The 16,892-nt window shown below is 54.5% G+C and overlaps 1 protein-coding gene and 1 pseudogene across 2 annotated transcripts; one reads left to right on the forward strand and one right to left on the reverse strand.

Moving 5' to 3' along the window:
* Positions 1–1,346: 1,346 nt before the first annotated feature.
* LOC115031665 (small nucleolar RNA SNORA17) lies at positions 1,347–1,471 on the reverse strand (annotated as a pseudogene).
* Positions 1,472–3,385: 1,914 nt separating this feature from the next.
* On the forward strand, positions 3,386–16,487 carry Lrp3 (LDL receptor related protein 3). 2 transcript variants are annotated; one of them, XM_021166388.3, is made up of 8 exons: positions 3,386–3,880; positions 5,523–5,570; positions 7,380–7,442; positions 12,290–12,428; positions 13,569–13,783; positions 14,099–15,212; positions 15,418–15,550; positions 15,829–16,487. In XM_021166388.3, the coding sequence occupies exons 1-8, from the start codon at positions 3,808–3,810 to the stop codon at positions 16,414–16,416; spliced, it is 2,373 nt and encodes a 790-aa protein (XP_021022047.1). In that variant the 5' UTR covers positions 3,386–3,807; the 3' UTR covers positions 16,417–16,487. The 2 variants fall into 2 exon arrangements, with proteins under 2 accessions (XP_021022047.1, XP_021022048.1); XM_021166389.3 differs by lacking the exon at positions 7,380–7,442.
* The last annotated feature ends 405 nt before the right edge of the window (positions 16,488–16,892 follow it).

Raw genomic sequence — 16,892 nt, forward strand, 5'->3', positions numbered from 1 at the left:
TGTTGTCGCCCTGTGTCATGGAGACCCTGTAGTCCTGAATCTGTAGGACCGGCCTCTTCATGTACTCCAGCAGCTCCTCTATGGGGTAGGTGCTGGTGTGGGCCAATTCAAAGCCCTGGATCTGGGCCTGAGAGGAATCTAAGCTGGTCAGCCTGCTGGCTCTCCTGCTCTCTCAGGGCCAGCTCTACACTGCTGCCCTGGCAAGGTACAGGGCCTGTTCTCCCAAGTGTTGCAGCTGGTGAGGAACAGGGCCAGTTCTCCCATTCTCATGCCCCTGAGGGTCAGCTCTTCTGACTGCCATAGGTGGCAAAGGATGAGGGAGGAGAGGAGAGCATCTCTCCCTTGTTCATACCACTGCACAGCAGACAAGAAGCAGGGCTGGTTCTCCTCTCATGTTCACACCCTTGGGCCTGCTTACCCTAACCCCCCACAGTCTACTGTGCTGTCCAGGTAAGGTGCAGGGACTGCTCACCCAATGCTGCAGTTGGTGAGGGGCAGGGCCAGCTCTCCTTCTTTAATGATCCCAGGGTTCTGACAGGTGGTGAGGGCGGAGGGGAGAGGAGGGTATCTCTTCCTCACCCATGCCACCTCATAGGAGATGAGTGGTCCTTAGGAGCCAGCTCACTGGCAACTCCCAAAATGTGCAGCGACCACTCTCCTGAGTAATGTAGGTGGCTAGGAAGCTCTCTTCTCTCATGTGACAAGGGACAGCTCTCCCATGATGTCCAGGTGAGGGGTGGAGCCAGTTATGCACAGCCCTTAGACATCAGCGTGTCCCATGCAGCAGCCCAGCCCAGCCCAGGGGTGTCTGCCTGGCCTTTGATGGTAACAGACCCCTGCTGCTGCAGAGCCATGGACCCAGCCATGGCCCGGGTGGCAGCACAGGCTAGGACCCCACCATGGTCCCAGGTGGCATTGATACACCAAGCTGTTCCTCACTACGCTCAAGTCCCCAGTTCTACCTCTCTTTATCGTGCCCACAATCCCCTGTTTCTCTTTGCTTCCGTTTCTGCATCACTTGCTCCTCTCAGCAGCACTTGGGGCCTCTGAGTGTCTGGGGTCATCTCAGGAGTGATCTCAGGCGTGCTATGACTTGCTCATGCATTCCACGCAGGGCAGGGGTCACCTCAGGCCAGGCTGTGCTGTACCAGACTGGTGGTCATCTCAGGCTCTTCCCCTGGCCTGCCCAAGTAGTCCCTTGTGAGGGTCGTCTGTCTGGGGCTCGCCCCTGCCTGGGTCTTGTTGTCCTAAGTGTGGGTCTTCTAGTCTCAAGCTTGCTCCCAGTCCAGGGAGCCCATCTGGGCCTGCCTGGTGCCAGACTGGTATCATCTCAGACTTGTTTTTTATCAGGGAGTGTTTCAGATCATTCAGATGTCCACAGGTCAGAATAGTGAGTGTAGACATAGCCTCTCTCCTCTCTGACTCCTACTGATGCACATGGGATAAAACAGCCACACCTGCTAGGGGCAGGCAGGTTAGTCTGTGTGATGCTGACTATTCTAGGCACCTCATTTGAATGGAGTCATATGACACCTGTCTTCTGTGATTGGCTTGTTTTACCTGGGTAATGCTCTCAGGATTCATCCATGTGTCATCATACATCAGAATGTCCATCTTCCTAGACTGAGTATATTCCATTGCCCAGGCCAGTGTGCCACACCACAGCTGCTCATTAATCTGCCAAAGGATGCTTTGATTGCTTCAATGTTTTATCAATAATGGTGAATGGTGTACAGGAACTCCTGCTTTAAACTCCAAATATGTACCCAGAAATGGAATTCCTGGCTTAGATAGTATGTATGTATATGTATATATGTGTGTATACATGTGTGTATATATATGTATATATATGTATACATATACACCATATGTATATGTGTGTATATATGTAGCTGCCCCCCACACACACACAGAGAGAGAGAGAGAGAGAGAGAGAGAGAGAGAGAGAGAGAGAGAGAGAACCACCCCATGGGGAAGCTGGAGAACTGAAGAAGCTGAGAGAATCCATGCCATTCTGTTTGTTTCTTTCTTCCTTGGGTCATGGTGGTACAGGTCTGGTCATAAACTCAAAAATTCCTCTTCCTGGATCATGGGCTATTTGCAATTGCAATGTTATGTGTGATGCTTGCATGTGCCACCAAGTATTTTGCTTGCATGTGTCTATGTGAGCTATACATGTGCCCGGTGCCCGAGGAGGCCTGAAAAGGCTGTCAGACACCCTGGAATCAGAGGTATAAACCAACTTGGGTGCAGGAATCGAACTCAGGTCCCCTGGAAGATCAGCAAGAACTCTTAACCACGGAGCTACCTGTCCAACTGCCGCCCCCTCATTACCCGATTTTTTAAACCCTTTAATACTCACTGGGAAAATCTACTCTGGCATAATCACAAAAGGCTTAGAAGGAGAACAAGAAAGCACAGAAAGACTCAGAGTTCCCCCCAAAGAAACACTTTTGGTTCCTGTACAGTGAAAATGAACTTAACGAATTCCTGTGTCCACAGCTTTCACTAATGGACCGTTGTTTCCCTCAACCTTCATAATCTTAATGAGTGGCAGTGCCTGTGAGGGCACGCACAAAAGCTAAAGACCACGGGTGTGTGGAAGGTGAGGCTCACCCCAGCTTGCGGAGCCTCCTTGCTCAGGGGTCTTTGGGGACCTCTGATTTAGCATCAGTTTTAAAGAACAGCTGACCTCAATTGACCCCAACTCCTTAATTCCTCTTCCAAGTTCATTCTGGTTTTTGCCTCTCCTGGATCCAAACCCTTGGTTGACAGGTTGTCTCCAGACTACAACCACACGCTTAAAAAGCATACATCATCGCGGTTCCCTGGAAGATGAGGGGGTAACTGAGCCGGTCAGGGGCACAGCTGGGTGTCCAGAGTTCTCTCAGGGTTCTCACCAATGTCTCCACACAGGCCTCACTTTTTACAAGGGAGCCACTTTAGAGACAGGATGAGGTAAATGAGGAGGACAGAGGGCCAGCAGGAGGAGAGAATTCGCAAAGCAAATCAGCCAGGAACGCATTGCATTAGGAAGAAGTCAAGTCCCAGCCCTGGGCCTCGACTCATTGTCTTGGCCCCCAGCAGCCCTTTCCACGCCACCCCACCTCAGTCTCCCTCTCTTTCCCAGCACAGTCGCCTGGCTTCGGGAAAGAGACCAGATCTTGGGATCAAAGGGCGAAGGCGAGCGCTTCCCGGGACCAAAGGCGCAATGCCAGCCCTAATCGCAGAGCCAAGGTTCAGAGCTAGCGGGTTCCGGCCGGAGCCGCGTGCGTGGAGCTGTCCAGCACCCCGAGGCGGGGCGTGCGCCCCCCGGCCCGCCCCAGCCGCCTCCGCCCGCCCTGTCAGCGCCACTGCGGCTCGGCGGGCGCGTCACGTGGCTGGCGCGGCGCGGCCTCCCGGCTCCGGGCTTAGGCGAGGGGCCGGCCGGGAGGACGGACGGACCGAGCGACGTACCCTCGTAGGCACCGTGCGGCGCAGCGCGGGCGGCCCGGGGACCGACGGGCAGGGCGCGCCGGGGCATGGGCGCGCCGGAGGTCTCGGTGCGCAGGCCGGGCTGGGCGCGCCGGCCGGGGCTCCGGGACAGCGGCGGGCGAGGGTCTTCCCTGGCGACCGCCGCTGAGCCCCCGCGGGGCCCGTGACGCCGCGGCCGATGTGGCCCCGCGCGTTGCGGGCCTGCACCGCCGCCGCACAAAGACGCCGCCGCAGCCGCCGCCCGCACCCGGGCCGCAGCCGCCGCGCCAGCCCTAGCCCCAGGCGGAGCCCCGGCCGCAGGGCAGCAGGCGTCCGCGCGCGGCCCGCCCCGGCATGGAGAAGCGCGCGGCCGCGGGGCCGGAGGGGGCGCCGGGCGCCAGGGCGCCGCTCGCAGTCGTCTGCCTGGGTGAGTGGGCCGCGAGGGGCCGGGCGGGATGGGAGGGCTTGGAGCCTGCACTGCGATGGCTTCCGCGTCCAGGCACCCTTGGGCTGCCGAGGAGGGAGCCTCCCACCACAGCAGAACCCCAGGCCCGGAGCTGGGGGACGAGAACGCTGGCCTTGGGTTCCTGGGAGAGGCTGGGGTCTTCCTGATGCTTTCCAGCCCGGCCTGCCTGAGCGGTGCTCTGGCTTCCAGAGCTGTGGACAAAGGCCTGGACTACTGCTCCCTAAAGAAGGAACCCTTTCCTGCCTGGAGTCCTGGACAGGCCTGGGAGCTAGCCAAAAGATGGGGACTCAGCATGGGGGCTCGTGGCGGGGGAGGGAGGCAGATGTGAGAACTCATTTTCTCATTGTGTCTTCCCAGACCCAGATGGTCATAGGTCGGTTCATCCCTGATGAGGGTTGGGGGGGGGGCGCGGTGTCTGTTCCGGGGAGGGCCAAGAACCCGCCAGGACTGGAACCTAGGTTAGAAGGCTCCTTCCCTGACCAGGAAAAATTTCTGTCCACTTTCCCAGAGCCCATTGCAGAAGAGGGGAAGGAAGGAGTTAAATCCCCAACCCACATGGTTCTTTATTTACCTTGATGAAGGAGGGAGGCCCTTAGAAGAGCTGGGTCATTAGGGGACACCCAGTGATATCACTGTTGAGGGCCTAGGAATGTGACAGGCTCCCTAAAACCACTGAAGTGACAAAGTTGTGAGGGGTGTGGGCAGCTCTTTCTTTTTAAACTGTAACTCTCATCTGGCCTCCAGGAATAGAGAAGGATGAGTGTCCAGGAGAGGACTACTGCACAGGCTATGTGAGCTAATCTAAGCAGTGGCTTATATGCCCTGAGTTCCTGCTTCACCTGCTGCTAGTGTTCATGGTGTCTGGGTCCTGGCTATTGTGTTTCCCAGGTGGGCAGGGCAAAGGTGAGGGCTTCCTTGCTCAGGAGATGCCTGTGTCTGGGTCTAACAGAACTAGAATGCCCTGGGGGTGCAGATGGGGTGAATGCCCCTATTTCTTCATCAAATGTAGAATCACTGCTCCTGAGATGAGTGCCTCAATCATGGGGGGGGGGGGCATCCTGGTCCCCAGGCTGTTAGAGTTCTTCTCACTTGGCCTAGACTCTGTCTCAGCCTGGAGCCAACTGAAGCAATGGACATTTCTACTGAGGTGGACACTTACTGTGCTGGTGTCAGGAGAGTGCTCTCTGCCTTTAGGATCATGGGGTGCAGGGAAGATGATGGTATTGTTACCCCAAATGCCCATCAAAGGAGGAAGTTCTTCAAGGTGGTAGAAGGCTGCTTGAAAGGCAGAGCTCCTGGGACTGAGCATATGGGATGGGTAGCCTCAAACCTGAGAGGAAACCACTGAATTCTGTGGCATGAGTGTCATCATGACACAGGATGACACAGCCAAGACCCTCTGAGTTCCTCACCTTTGCCTGTCCCAGAAGGAACGGTGGTGGGAGGGAGAGTCTCTGGTAGTGATGTGGGCCATGCCAACTGAGATAAAGAGGGGGTGTCTTCAATTCAACTGTGTTGTCCTGTGTTCACTCCTAGCCCAGACATGGGCTCTGAACTCCAAGAGCTACTGTCCCCTACTGACACCTCTTTGTTTCTTTCACAGTGAACCTCTTTCTCACTGGGAGGCTCAGCAGTGCAGTTCCCGCCTTAGGTGAGTAAGCCCCTTTCTCCTGCCTGCCCTGGGTTAGCAACCACTGGGGATGTCTGTACCTCATGTTTCCCAAGGTTGGGAAAACTTTTACCTGTGTATTTTAACAGTGTCAAAAAGGAGCTGTTGGTCTTGAGCAAATTTAAATTTAGTGACATTGATTTCTTTGGCAAGACAGGTGAAATGCCAGACTACCTCAAACCTAGCCGTTAGGGTCCATTGAAGCAGTGACGCAAGATGCTCAGAAGGGGTCTGGTTCTCTGTGGCTTGGTACCACTGCAAACTAGCAAATGCCCTGTACAGCTGATAGATTGTGCCTCTTGTGGGCTAAGGGGTACCTTAGGGACACTGGATGCTCATGTACTGGAATAATACCTAGAGATAATATTAATGGTGCCACAGAGGTTAGTACTATTAAAAAAAAATCAGACTTTTAAGACTGGTTTGATGGCACAGGCTTGTAATTCCAGCCACTCAAGAGACTAAGGCAGAAAAGTTGACATTAGGGCCTGCCTAGGTTACAGAACTAGTTCAAGGAAAGCCTGACTAACATTGTGAGACTCTGTCTAAAATATTTTTTAGAAGGGCTGGGGATGTAGTTCAATGGTAGAGCCCCTGCCTAGAATCCCCCAGTGAAGCCCTGGGGGTGTGGCTCAGTGGTAGAGACCCTGTCTAGAATCCCCCAGTGAGGGGCTGGGGGCGTGGCTCAGTGGTAGAGACCCTGCCTGGAATCCCCCAGTGAGGGGCTGGGGGCGTGGCTCAGTGGTAGAGACCCTGCCTAGAATCCCCCAGTGAGGGGCTGGGGGCGTGGCTCAGTGGTAGAGACCCTGTCTAGAATCCCCCAATGAGGGGCTTTGGGAGTGGCTCAGTGGTAGATCCCCTGCCTAGAATCCCCCATGATGGGCTGGGGGCGCAGGTCAGTGGGAAAGCCCCTGCCTAGCCTGGATTCAAGTCTTAGTGGGTTTGGACAGGCTGACAAAGGATGAGCGGAAGGCAGAAGCCCCAGCTTTCACTGGGATTTCCAAGAGAGAAGCAAAGCAATCAGGCAAACAGCTTGGATAGCTTAGAATGGCCAGTTAGAGTAATCCTGGAGGCAAATTCTAGGGCAGGCTCTGGCAGGCTAGTACCTAACCCTGGGATGCTTCAGGGCAGAGAAGGTATTGGCTGGTGTGTGAGGGTCAGGAGGATGGTGGATAGGAATGCAGCCCTTGATCTACCGCTCTGCCTGTGAAAGGCTTGTCCCAGGTAAGCCATCCTGCAGCAGAGAGGTTGACACAGCGTGTGAAAAAGCAGTGCAGAGTCCTGTGTTGGCCTCTTGCCTGGCAGTGTTGGCTGGCCATCTGATGACCATCTCTGAGCTCTCATCTGGTGCCCAGAGAGGGAAGAGCAGCCATAGATACTCATCCTCAGTTGAGGAAGGGCTGTCGCTCTTTGGAGAATGATTAGATCTGATGTCTACCGAGGTAGCTTGCTCGATCACTAATATACTGAGTAAACCTCACCATCTCTTGCTCGTTTAGTCAATAATACATGGCCATCTTCAGCAAACCCTAAAATGATGTTTTAGTGCCAGGTGTAGTGTTGCATGCTTGTAATCCTAGTACTGGGGAGGCTGAGGCAGGAGGATTGCAAGTTCCATACCAGCCTGGGCTATACAGAGAGACCCTGCCTCAGAAGTAAGCCAAGGGTGACCAAAGTCTGAGTAACTGGTAAGAGCTTTAAGGCAAGGACTTCAGGGTGGGTGTGGTCAGCAAGGATGTGTGACCCCAAGTCTGGGGACCTGGAACTTGTTTGTTGTCTCTTATGCCACAGGCAAAGCAGGAGCTACGTGGGGTTTCGGGTTTCAGGCTGCCACTGAGCCCACTGGGACTCAAGGTGGGTAGATTTGTCTGGTGATCACAAGGGGTGTGGGGAGGGCAGGCAGAGGTGTGGGGGAGACATTCATGGGGGAGGGCAATAGCTCTACCCATCTAGAAGGCTGGGCTTTTGTCCCTATAATTTTCTCTGTACCCCAGCTCTGTGTTTTTCTGCAGCTGGGCCTCCTCTTCTGACCCAGGCTGGCCCAGGGCCCTGCTGTAGTCAGCACTGACCAGCCCCGCCCTGCCCGATGTACTGACCACAAAGGACAGCCCAATTTCACATCCTGGTTCCAGGAAAGCACTGACTGGGTCAGGTTCTGGCCAGGGTACAGTGTGAGGGGGGCGGCGGGGGGGGGGGAGGCAGGGATGGGGGAGAGGAGGGGTGTCTTGCAAGTGTGAACCAGAGACCTGTCCTTCCACTGCTGGTGGGTGTCTATGGGCATTCCAGATGTGTTCCCCAGGTTTGCAGAAGCGATGCTTGAGAGGCGAGACCTACACACTCCTTACTCACCTCCAGAGGTAGTTGTTCACACATTGAGCCTGTGTATGGCACCCTTGATTTGGGGAGATAAAAGCACAGCTTGCCTGGCAATGACAAGTGGCAGGGTGGGTCCTCGTCTCCCTGAAATCCACCTCTGACACTCATCAGGCATTGCTGACCAGCTTCTTCCTGGCCTAGCTGACCCTTCCCAGCATGGACTGTGTGACTGCATTTCCAAATACTTTCGGTATTGTCCTACTATCTCCCAGCCCCTTCTCAGCCCACACCAGATAGATTTTGGTGCCTCAGCCTATCTCTTGCTCTTTCCACGTCAGGCACTCCCTGGGTCAAAAGACTACCTCCTGAGTCCAGCACCACTCCCTGCTTCCCCCTCGAGCTCACGGGGACCTCCCTGACACCCCAATGCTCTCTCCTATGCCAGCATCCCCAAACGCAGCCCTGCTGCCTCTGCTCTGACCTTTATGTAACCTGTCAAATCCTCCCTTCCCACAAGACTCCACTGTAGACTCTTCTGCCCCATTGTTCTGTTCCATTACATGACTGTCTGCCTCAAGACTGTCACTTGCTAAATTTTTTTCAACCATAGCAAGCAACATGCACTGTTTTACAGATGGATAAGATGTATCCTTTTACAAGGATACATATGGCCATGGCGGGTATCCTTCTACAAGGATACATATGGCCATGGTAACAATTCTTCTACAAGGAGACATATGGCCATGGTGGGTATCCTTCTTCAAGGATACATATGGCCATGGCAGCTTAGGTCTGGGCCCCAGGGTGGAGATGATGCTGCTGTCATAAAGAGCTGGGTTTTAGGGTGTGTTGGCCAAGCTAGACACATCGCCAAGCTTATTGCCAGGTTGTGTCTAGACAAGAGCCCTTCATGGAGCTCCCAGATTCCAGAGCAGACTGTTGCTCATCTTGATGTAAGACCCAGCAGGTGGCTGTAGAATCCTGGTCTAGTACTTGTGACATCCCCAGAGAAGAAGAAATGGTTAACAGTGACATTCTGTGGGGGTTATATACAAGAGGGTTTGTGGAAAGGTTTGGGTGGGCTGGCAGTGGTCCAGTCATCTAGACAGATAGACCACCTAGACCCTGAATGAATGGCCAGATGTGGTATACAGGGACAGGTGTCTGGCTGAGGCAGGAAGAGAGCAAGATGTTGATTTAGAACCTTGATCAATTCTTTGTATGAGGAAGAGACACCCCCAATCTCACTGGTCTCTGCCTACCCAGGAACCACTCTCTCCAGGTCATTTCAGGTGGATGCCTAGGTCTCTGAAAGATCCCCTAGTTATTAGCTTTATCTGCCAGCAGGAGTCAGGCCCAGACTGGGGCACCCTGCATGTTCTCTTGAGGTCCTGTTCTGCTAGTTTTGGCTCCTGTTTCCTTGATTAAGCCCTGACATTGGAAAGGCTGCATGCTAGGGCCACGTGTAGCATCAGGAGCAAAGGAACTGGCTCGTACCTCATTGAGGTGGGACTCTTGATGCAATAAAGACAAAGCTCTGAGGATGACCACCCTTACTTTAGGGACAAAGGTAGCCTTCCTTCCCTCCCTTTGTTTGTCCTTCCCCTTTCCTTCTCCTCCTTTTCATCTTCTCTCCCCCATCAAGTCTCTCTTTCCTCTGTCTGTCTGTCTGTCTGTCTGTCTGTCTTATCTATCTATTCACCCATTTATGATCTATCTATTGTCTATCATCTATCATCTCTCTCTCCCTCTCATCTTTTTTTTTCCCTTGGGGTCTCATGTAGTTCATGGTGGCCTAGAACCCACTATGTCGTTCCAGGCTGACCTGAAACTCAGGACCCTCCTGCCTTAGCCTCTCAAGTGCTAGTATTACAGGTGTGTGCCACCACACTTTGTTCAAAGATGCACTTCTGACTAAATTCTTTGATGCTCTTATGAATAGAATGGATAGCCCAAATTTCCATGGTCATGGATGACAGAGTGATCAGACCCCCTTGGGAAGCTCAAAAGGTACTAGACTGACCATCAGTAGTCCATGCTGGGCACCCACTGTATGTCAGGCACTGTGCTGGCTCAGTCAGGCCAGAGCATTCAAGCCTGCCCTCCTATGGGGACTTGTCATTAAGCAATTTCTAGAACAAGAGGGAGGTAACTGTTGTGACAGAGGCTGAGGAGGAATGGAGGGGCAAAGGTTAGGAGCTCTGCTGGGGTGATCTGGTGTGTAGGCTTCCCTATGAAGGGGAGCCACAGAGCTGAAGCTGAAAAGGAGTGAGGGGGATAGGAGGTGGGGAACGGTTCTCCCTTCCATGGGAGGGATCTTGGGCACAGGGGAAGCAAGGCAGTTTGTTAGATAGGTGAGCATGTCTTCTTGCTAAGATAGGGATGCACAGAGTTAGAGTGAGGTCTCCTGCAGCAGTGTCCCAGACTCAGGCCACAGAGCGAGAGAATGCGCTTTCAGAGACAACACAACAGACACCTGCAGTGGGAGGATGAGGACCCAGACTTGGAGAAGAGAGTCACTCTTTGCTTCCCGAGCCTTGCTCATCCATCTGTAAAGTGGGCCTAGCCTTCGTGACAGGCTGGATAAGAGAACTGTTTGAGGGTCATGGCAGGGATGTAGCCAAGTGTAAGGGTGGCCTGCCTGGCCGTGAGAGAACCCGTACAGCAGGGCAGGTGTGGGGGGCCTCTCACTCATGATGGCTAATGATGCTTTATCTTCATCCCCGACGTGGCATACAGTTGACACTCTATCAATGCTTGTGAGCTCAGGACCTGCAGTAAGGCTGAGCCCACCAAAGGATCCAGAGGTTTCTGTACCTACCCTTGCTAGCTGTGTGCCCAGGAAATAATTTACCCTTCCTTCCTTCCTTCCTTCCTTCCTTCCTTCCTTCCTTCCTTCCTTCCTTCCTTCCTTCCTTCCTTCCTTTCTTTCTTTCTTTCTTTCTTTCTTTCTTTCTTTCTTTCTTTCTTTCTTTCTTTCTTTCTTTCTTTCTCTCTCTCTCTCTCTCTCTCTCTCTCTCTCTCTCTCTTTCTTTCTTTCTAATTTATTTATTGCTATATGTAAGTTCACTGTACCTGTCTTCAGACACACCATAAGAGGGCGTCAGATCTCATTATAGATGGTTGTGAGCCACCATGTGGTTGCTGGGATTTGAACTCAGGACCCTCGGAAGAGCAGTCAGTTCTCTTAACTGCTGAGCCATCTCTCCAGCCCTACCCTCTCTTTCTTTACCCATTTCTTTTTCTGGTTAGGGTGCCTACCTCGAGTGTTGTTTTGTTTGGTTGTTTGTTTTCACATATATTTAAATAAAACTATTTATTTTTTCCTTATGTGTGTGTATATGTCTAGAGGAAGAGGGGCTCTACACATGTATTCAGGAGGTCAGAAGAGGGTATTAGATCCCCTGGAGCTGGAGTAAAAGGTAGTTATGAGTTGCCCAACCAAACCCTGGTCCTCCTCAAATGCAGTAAGTGCTCCTAAATACTGAGCCATCTCTCCAGTCCCCAGTCCCAAGTTTATTCAAGGTGTCATGAGACCCACCTGCAGCCAGGTCTGGACATCGCCACCTCCCTTCATGTCACCAGGGACTCTGTATAAACTCTGTGTTCTTTCATCCCCTACTTGTGAGATCCACAAGGAAGATTTTTCAGTCTTGCTTATTTATGCCTGTTATGTTTGCTTGGTGCATAGTAGATGTCCAGTAAAGAATGTATCAGGTGACAAAGCATCTCTTTTCCCTTGGGCCCTGTCATTTAACATATTTGTTTATTTCATTGTATGTGCATATGGGTGTGCCTGAGCATATGTTTATGTACCGTGTGGGTACAGAGGCCCGTGGAGATCAGACGAGGGAACAGATCCCCTGGAACTGGAGTTATAGATGGTTGTGAGCATCTGTGTGGGTGCTGAGAATTGAACCTGGATCCTCTGCAAGAGCAGCAAGTGCTTTTAATCACATATCCATCTCTCCAGCGTCCCTGGGGGTGTGTTCCACATGGGTAGGTAGGAAATCTAATGGCCTGTGCAGGCCTACATGCCAAAGACCTATGTGCAAGACATCCACTAAACTGAGGTCATATTGCATGTGGGATGATGCCAAGGGGAATTAAAAGTGTCTTGCTCTTAGCCCTGCTGAGATGGGGGCAGGACACGGACTGGACACATAGGATCAAGACTCCAGTATAGCACGGGAATGGGTTACACTGCCTTAAGTCTGGAGGGTTCCTCCTTGAACCCCACCCACACATGGCTTCCATGATGCTTGAACTGTAGACTGACTGGGCTTAGTGGAAACTTGTGTTCAAGCCACGAGCAGGGGCACCCACAGGAAACATGCCTCCTACCCAAAGGTGGGTGGACATTTCTCAGCCTTCTCTCCCGACAGCTGCCTGCAGTGGGAAGTTGGAACAGCACACTGAACGTCGAGGGGTTATCTACAGCCCAGCCTGGCCCCTCAACTACCCTCCAGGCACCAACTGCAGCTGGTACATTCAAGGAGACCGTGGTGACATGATCACTATCAGGTAAGGGGAACATCTCTGGGACTGCACATGTGTGTGTGCCTAGCAGGTGCGAAGGGCACACACATGGGTATGGACAGGTGTGATGTGTACTGTGTGTGACAGGTATGTAGGTGTATGGAACAGGCATCTGAGAGACCTGTATGGCCATGTGTGAGCTGTAAGCATGTGTGGGCATGTGAGATATATGGCTATTTAATTGAGCACTTCCTTGGTCAGGTGCTCTGAGCTGGGCTCTCTTCCTCTATTGATTCTTTCCTTTTTGGTCCCCAAAGGGGAGTCTTGGGAGCTGGTGGGGGAGTCTGGCTGCTTGAGGTAGCACAGGCTTCTGCCCTCTACCCTTTGGGAGTGGCTTGAGGCTAGGGTGGCATGGAGCCCACATCAGGGTTTCTGCAAGGACCTCAGGTGGTCCACTGGGAGGGGAGCTGTAGGTATAAGGCAGAGGGAAGTAGGATGAGGTGCTAGAGAGTGTCACCGAGGAGCGAGAAACTCTGACCTAGGTCATGGGGACATTTGGCTAGGGGGTCACTATCCATTCTGTCTGCCGTATTGCTGCATGCTAAAATCCAGAAGCCCATCTCACTCTCCAGGACTAATGACTGTAGATCTGAAGGACAGGAATGGGATGGGCCTGCTCTGGTGGCTATTGCTTGTTTGGCTCAGATCTGGCACTAACGTTTCACCTGGGCAACTTGTGGTCACCAAGCTGCAGCATCACCAAGCTAGCAGCATCACCAAGCTAGCAGCATCAAGTAGCCTCCAGGACAGAGCCCCTCCTTCAGGGCACAATCCTGGGAGTTTGTGCTATCCAGTTGACTCAGGATGAGAGGGATCTGAGTCTTTGGTCACCGCCCTTTAGGGGAAACTGCCAGAGGGCTGCTGACCCCCTGTGCTCAGTTCAGAGCTGGGGATGCTATTTGCATGCTAGTGGGGCAGGGAGCTGTTTGGGAGCTGGACTGATGGACGCTGCCCATGGATGCCATGACATCTCATGGAGCTGCCTTTGGACCCTGGGGTGGGGTCAGAGCCAGGCGATTTTGGAGGGTGGTTAGGTGGGACAGAACTCCAGCTTGACTGCTGTTGGTCAGTGCCAGCCATGAGGACCCTGTCTGCCTACCCACCCTTGATCCTCTCTGCCCACAGTTTCCGAAACTTTGATGTAGAGGAGTCTCACCAGTGTTCCCTCGACTGGCTCCTGTTGGGCCCAGCAGCTCCTCCTCGCCAGGAGGCCTTCCGCCTCTGCGGCTCAGCCATCCCACCCGCCTTCATCTCTGCCCGTGACCACGTCTGGATCTTCTTCCACTCAGACGCCTCCAGCTCTGGCCAGGCCCAGGGCTTCCGCCTCTCCTATATCCGAGGTGATGCCAGCGAGGTCCTCCACTAGCCCCAATTTCCTGAAAGGGCCCCTTTTACCAGCTCTGCTAATCCTAGGATGGGGGTGGGGCCGATTCTGGTGATGCCTTATTTACCCCACTTTGCTGGACGAATCTGCCCTCAGCCTAATCTCAACTGAGATAGTGAACCTAGCCTTTCACCTGTGAGCCTCTGCCCCATAGGTGGCCCTGCCTTTGTGTACAGAGAGAGACCCAGCTGGGACTGAATCCATTTGCCCGCTCCCAGCCTCAGACCCGGTGCTGGAAGGAGGCTCACCCTGCCTCACTCTTTGTCTCCAGGGAAGCTGGGCCAGACATCCTGCCAGACAGATGAGTTCCGCTGTGACAACGGTAAATGCCTGCCTGGTCCTTGGCAGTGCAACATGGTGGATGAGTGTGGAGACGGCTCGGATGAGGGTAACTGCTCAGCACCTGCCTCAGAGCCACCAGGCAGCCTGTGCCCCGGGGGCACCTTCCCCTGCAGCGGAGCCCGCTCCACACGCTGCCTGCCCGTGGAGCGGCGCTGCGATGGCACTCAGGACTGCGGTGACGGCTCTGATGAGGCTGGCTGCCCCGACCTAGCATGTGGCCGGCGGCTGGGCAGCTTTTATGGTTCCTTCGCCTCCCCAGACTTGTTTGGTGCCGCCCGTGGGCCTTCGGACCTTCACTGCACGTGGCTGGTGGACACGCAGGACCCGAGGCGCGTGCTGCTGCAGCTGGAGCTACGACTGGGTTATGATGACTATGTCCAGGTGTATGAAGGCCTGGGCGAGCGTGGGGACCGTCTGCTGCAAACGCTTTCCTACCGCAGCAACCACCGGCCCGTGAGCCTGGAAGCAGCTCAGGGCCGCCTCACTGTGGCCTACCATGCTCGTGCTCGCAGTGCTGGTCACGGCTTCAATGCCACATACCAGGTGAAGGGCTACTGCCTCCCGTGGGAGCAACCATGTGGGAGCAGCGAGGGAGATGACGACAGCACAGGGGAACAGGGCTGCTTCTCAGAGCCACAACGCTGTGATGGCTGGTGGCATTGTGCAAGCGGCCGAGATGAGCAGGGCTGTCCAGCATGCCCTCCGGACCAGTATCCCTGTGAGGGTGGTAGCGGCCTGTGCTATGCACCTGCCGATCGTTGCAACAACCAGAAAAGCTGCCCCGATGGTGCCGATGAGAAGAACTGCTTTTCCTGCCAGCCGGGCACCTTCCACTGTGGTACGAACCTGTGCATCTTTGAGACGTGGCGCTGTGACGGTCAGGAGGACTGCCAAGATGGCAGCGATGAGCATGGCTGCCTGGCTGCCGTGCCCCGCAAGGTCATCACCGCCGCCCTCATTGGCAGCCTAGTATGCGGACTGCTGCTTGTTATTGCCCTAGGCTGTGCCTTCAAACTCTACTCCCTGCGCACGCAGGAGTACAGGTGGGCACCCTGTGGTGGCCTGGAGCCCCAGTTCTTCCGTTTCCCTGGAGAAAAATCTCACTACATTCCAGGCTATGGTTGGGTCGTCCTGATACAGGAAGACTGTTTCTGTGTGTGCATGCAGGGGTCCGGATAGAGGGGTGGGGTCCCCAGATCCTGCTCTTATGTTATCCTATCATGCTTCCCTTCTGCCCGTTCCTTTCAGGGCCTTTGAGACCCAAATGACACGCTTAGAGGCAGAGTTTGTGCGGCGCGAAGCCCCCCCATCCTACGGTCAGCTCATTGCACAGGGCCTCATCCCACCGGTTGAGGATTTTCCTGTCTACAGTGCATCCCAGGTGAGCTTCCATAAGTTTGTGTGTGTGTGTGTGTGTGGCAGGGGGACGGGGGGGAGGGGAGCATAAGGCCCAGTTTCTTTTTTGCTGGACCCCAGAGAGCCCCCAAGACCAGGAGGCCTAGGGGCAAGCTAGAGCTAGGGTGTTTGGAGTGGGGGAAGGGAATATGGTTTGGTGGTGGAAGCACAGATCAGTCCCTGGCCTGGAAGCGGGCATGCTGAGGGTTGTTCAGTCGTTCCTGAATGGCCTGGACCCTACCTTAGCTGCTCCCCTACCCTCAGGCTTCAGTGCTACAGAACCTTCGCACGGCCATGCGACGACAGATGCGTCGGCATGCCTCCCGCAGGGGACCATCTCGTCGCAGACTGGGCCGCCTCTGGAACAGGCTCTTCCACCGGCCACGGGCACCTCGAGGCCAGATCCCACTGCTGACCGCCGCTCGTACCTCACAGACCGTGCTGGGTGATGGGCTCCTCCAGGCAGCACCAGGGCCTGTCCCAGAGCCCCCAGCACCCAATACAGACACAGGCAGCCCTAGGGAGGCTGGAGATGGGCCTCCTAGTGGCTCTGGCCATGCACCAGAAGTGGGGCCTTCAGTGCCACCCCCACCCTTAAACCTGCAAGACCCAGAGTACAGGCCAGAGGACAAGGAGAGAAAGGCCTGTGTGGACCCTCTGGAAGACAGCCCAGCCCCTGTGGACACGCCTCCAGAGTCCTGCTTGGCACAAGACCCCCACCCTCAGACTCCCCCTGCCAGTGGCACCCAAGACCCCCACTCAGCAGAGCCACTGGGGGTCTGCAGGAGCTCTCCACCAACCTGCTCCCCAATATTGGAGGCTAGTGATGATGAGGCCCTTCTGGTCTGCTGACCCATTGGACACGCTGGTGACTGCCACAGCCCCGCTTTGGAACCAGGGAATACACAGTCATTTCTACCCTGCCTCTGCATTCTTTCTTACAGAGGCCCACCTAGCAGCCCCTGTTAGGGGCCTGGGCTCTCAGTCAGTCAGCTGCCTCTGCAACCCTATTGCTCTGAAGAGCTGCGTGGCTGGCAAGGGTTTCGGGGGTTGGCCTGGGGAAGATGGTGGAGCGACGAAACCACCTCTGAGATCAGCATGAGCATAGCCCTTGGAGTCTCCCGGCAAATTGCTCTGCCACACGGATCTGGGGATTCATTTCCAGAAAGGCAGGAGAGCCAGAACCAGGCTCTCTGGAATGTTTCCTGTGGTTTCCCAGTTCATTCACCTGCAGTTCTGCCCATCCCCAGAACTGTGTCAGGAGCTGTAGTCGAGGCCTGAAAGGCCATGGGGTGGGGTTGCACCTCATTCATGGTGAGTGCTTCCAT

The sequence above is a fragment of the Mus caroli genome, unplaced genomic scaffold (assembly GCF_978045245.1).
Source record: "Mus caroli unplaced genomic scaffold, Mus_caroli_1 scaffold_8, whole genome shotgun sequence".
Classification (NCBI taxonomy): domain Eukaryota; kingdom Metazoa; phylum Chordata; class Mammalia; order Rodentia; family Muridae; genus Mus; species Mus caroli.

Bases quoted from the DNA above. Each gene is read 5' to 3' on its own strand.
- Lrp3 (XM_021166388.3), top strand. From the start codon at position 3,808: ATGGAGAAGCGCGCGGCCGCGGGGCCGGAGGGGGCGCCGGGCGCCAGG. The intron at 15,213-15,417 runs GTGGGCACCCTG...CGTTCCTTTCAG, and splicing joins CTGCGCACGCAGGAGTACAG to GGCCTTTGAGACCCAAATGA. The intron at 15,551-15,828 runs GTGAGCTTCCAT...CCCTACCCTCAG, and splicing joins CTGTCTACAGTGCATCCCAG to GCTTCAGTGCTACAGAACCT.